At 49.8% G+C, this 3,490-nt stretch overlaps 1 protein-coding gene across 1 annotated transcript; it reads left to right on the top strand.

Moving 5' to 3' along the window:
- Positions 1-985: 985 nt before the first annotated feature.
- LOC121308083 (butyrophilin subfamily 1 member A1-like) lies at positions 986-3,316 on the top strand. The gene is made up of 3 exons (XM_041240381.1): positions 986-1,264; positions 2,991-3,098; positions 3,208-3,316. The coding sequence occupies exons 1-3, from the start codon at positions 1,009-1,011 to the stop codon at positions 3,240-3,242; spliced, it is 399 nt and encodes a 132-aa protein (XP_041096315.1). The 5' UTR covers positions 986-1,008; the 3' UTR covers positions 3,243-3,316.
- The last annotated feature ends 174 nt before the right edge of the window (positions 3,317-3,490 follow it).

The following is a 3,490-nucleotide window of genomic DNA, read 5'->3' as shown; positions in this document are numbered from 1 at the left end:
TACAGGGAGCTGGGATAATCGCAGGACTGGGTACGAGAGCACTGACACAGTAAATCATAATATAATACAGGGAGCTGGGATACTCGCAGGACTGGATATGAGAGCACTGACACAGTAACTCATAATATAATACAGGGAGCTGGGATACTCGCAGGACTGGACTGACACAGTAACTCATAATATAGTACAGGGAGCTGATACTCACAGGACAGGATATGAGAGCACTGACACAGTAACTCATAATGTAATACAGAGAGCTGGGATACTCACAGGACTGGATATGAGAGCACTGACACAGTAACTAATAATATAATACAGGGAGCTGGGATACTCACAGGACTGGATATGAGAGCACTGACACAGTAACTCATAATATAATACAGGGAGCTGGGATACTCGCAGGACTGGATATGAGAGCACTGACACAGTAACTCATAATATAATACAGGGAGCTGGGATACTCGCAGGACTGGATATAGAGCACTGACACAGTAACTCATAATATAATACAGGGAGCTTGGATACTCGCAGGACTGGATATGAGATCATTGACACAGTAACTCATAATATAATACAGTGAGCTGGGATACTCGCAGGACTGGATTTGAGAGCACTGACACAGTAACTCATAATATAATACAGGGAGCTGGGATACTCGCAGGACTGGATATGAGAGCACTGACACAGTAACTCATAATATAATACAGGGAGCTGGGATACTCGCAGGACTGGATACGAGAGCACTGACACAGTAACTCATAATATAATACAGGGAGCTGGGATACTCGCAGGACTGGATACGAGAGCACTGACACGGTAATTCAGTCAATAATAAAGACAATACAGGGAGCTGGGATACTCGCAGGACTGGATACAAGAGCACTGACACAGTAACTCATAATATAATACAGTCTATCTGTGTGTGTCAGACCTGGCTGGTGTGTCTATCTGTGTGGGTCTCATTGTCTCTATTCCCTGACAGCTCTGGGGACCCAGCCCTCAGTCTCTATGGACTCTTCACAAGGAGAGCAGACCCGGCTGGTGTGCAGATCAGAGGGGTGGGACCCTGAACCTGAACTGATCTGGAGAGACAGGGATGGAAACGATGTGACATCACTGTCCAACACAACAGTGCAGAGGGACAGTCAGGGGCTCCACAGTGTCAGCAGCTACATCAAAATCAAACAGCAGTCCAACGTGTTCTCCTGTCAGCTTAGAAGTAAAACACCCAAACCAGACTGGGAATCCAAACTCCACATATCCAGTGAGTATCACATCTTTGTGGATTGAGCCTGACTGACACTGACCCTGAATTACAGTAATCATAATGGGGCATCAACATCTATAATAAAACACATGAACTAGTGACCAGTCAATATCTGAATCAAACACATGAACTAGAGGACCAGTCAATATCTGAATCAATGAAGGGGTGTGGTCAGTGTTGGGAGGGGTGTGTGGAATGCTCACTGGGAGGGGTGTTGTCAGTGTTGAGAGGGGTGTGGTCAGTGTTGGGAGGGGTGTGTGGAATGCTCACTATGAGGGGTGTGGTCTGTGTTGGGAGGGGTGTGTGGAATGCTCACTGTGAGGGGTGTGGTCAGTGTTGGGAGGGGTGTGTGGAATGCTCACTGGGAGGGGTGTGGTCAGTGTTGGGAGGGGTGTGTGGAATGCTCACTATGAGGGGTGTGGTCAGTGTTGAGAGGGGTGTGGTCTGTGTTGGGAGGGGCGTGTGGAATGCTCTCTATGAGGGGTGTGGTCAGTGTTGGGAGGGGTGTGTGGAATGCTCACTATGAGGGGTGTGGTCGGTGTTGGGAGGGGTGTGTGGAATGCTCACTATGAGGGGTGTGGTCAGTGTTGGGAGGGGTGTGTGGAATGCTCACTATGAGGGGTGTGGTCTCACTGGGAGGGGTGTGGTCTGTGTTGGGAGGGGTGTGTGGAATGCTCACTATGAGGGGTGTGGTCAGTGTTGGGAGGGGTGTGTGGAATGCTCACTATGAGGGGTGTGGTCAGTGTTGGGAGGGGTGTGTGGAATGCTCACTATGAGGGGTGTGGTCAGTGTTGGGAGGGGTGTGTGGAATGCTCACTATGAGGGGTGTGGTCAGTGTTGGGAGGGGTGTGGTCAGTGTTGGGAGGGGTGTGTGGAATGCTCTCTATGAGGGGTGTGGTCAGTGTTGGGAGGGGTGTGTGGAATGCTCACTATGAGGGGTGTGGTCAGTGTTGGGAGGGGTGTGTGGAATGCTCACTATGAGGGGTGTGGTCAGTGTTGGGAGGGGTGTGTGGAATGCTCACTATGAGGGGTGTGGTCAGTGTTGGGAGGGGTGTGTGGAATGCTCACTATGAGGGGTGTGGTCAGTGTTGGGAGGGGTGTGGTCAGTGTTGGGAGGGGTGTGTGGAATGCTCTCTATGAGGGGTGTGGTCAGTGTTGGGAGGGGTGTGTGGAATGCTCACTATGAGGGGTGTGGTCAGTGTTGGGAGGGGTGTGGTCAGTGTTGGGAGGGGTGTGGTCAGTGTTGGGAGGGGTGTGGTCAGTGCTTGGGAGGGGTGTGGTCAGTGTTGGGAGGGGTGTGTGGAATGCTCACTATGAGGGGTGTGGTCAGTGTTGGGAGGGGTGTGTGGAATGCTCACTATGAGGGGTGTGGTCAGTGTTGGGAGGGGTGTGTGGAATGCTCACTATGAGGGGTGTGGTCAGTGTTGGGAGGGGTGTGTGGAATGCTCTCTATGAGGGGTGTGGTCAGTGTTGGGAGGGGTGTGTGGAATGCTCTCTATGAGGGGTGTGGTCAGTGTTGGGAGGGGTGTGTGGAATGCTCTCTATGAGGGGTGTGGTCAGTGTTGGGAGGGGTGTGGTCAGTGTTGGGAGGGGTGTGGTCAGTGTTGGGAGGGGTGTGGTCAGTGTTGGGAGGGGTGTGTGGAATGCTCTCTATGAGGGGTGTGGTCAGTGTTGGGAGGGGTGTGTGTGTTCCAGTGTGTTGAGCTGCTGTCTTGTTTTCCAGGGGATTTTTTCCCAGGAGTCTCTGGATGGATGGTGGCTTTCTGCTTGACTTTAGCTCTCAGTATTGGAGCCATTCCTCTGCTGGTGATCCAATGGAAAAGAATGGATAGTAAGTACTTATTATACAAAAAAGCTTTGTGAGACATTTTGCAGAGCTCTCTGCATTTTAGTGTCAAACACGTTTCCTGTCACATTGACTGTACTGTTTTCTTTTCTAGGAAAGTTGAAACTGTGTGAAGTTAAAGGTAAGTGAAGACTTTAATAAACAGACTGCAAACTCATTCCAGCTCCAGCAGTAGCAGCTTGTAAAGTTACTGGTACAAACTATAATACCCAGAATTGATGTCTATGTGGATGCATCTCCTCTTTTCTCAAAACCTTTCCCTGTTTATAACAGTTCAGATTGATCTATTCTTGTCTGTCCCTACAGTATATAACCCATCCTGTCATCTTCATGTCATTTTAAACTGGTTAAGTTTAAGACAGAAGGGATCTCCACTG

The sequence above is a fragment of the Polyodon spathula genome, unplaced genomic scaffold (genome assembly GCF_017654505.1).
Source record: "Polyodon spathula isolate WHYD16114869_AA unplaced genomic scaffold, ASM1765450v1 scaffolds_205, whole genome shotgun sequence".
Lineage (NCBI taxonomy): Eukaryota > Metazoa > Chordata > Actinopteri > Acipenseriformes > Polyodontidae > Polyodon > Polyodon spathula.
The sequence above is the reverse complement of the archived record's forward strand: the minus strand, read 5'-3'. Positions and strand labels throughout refer to the sequence as shown.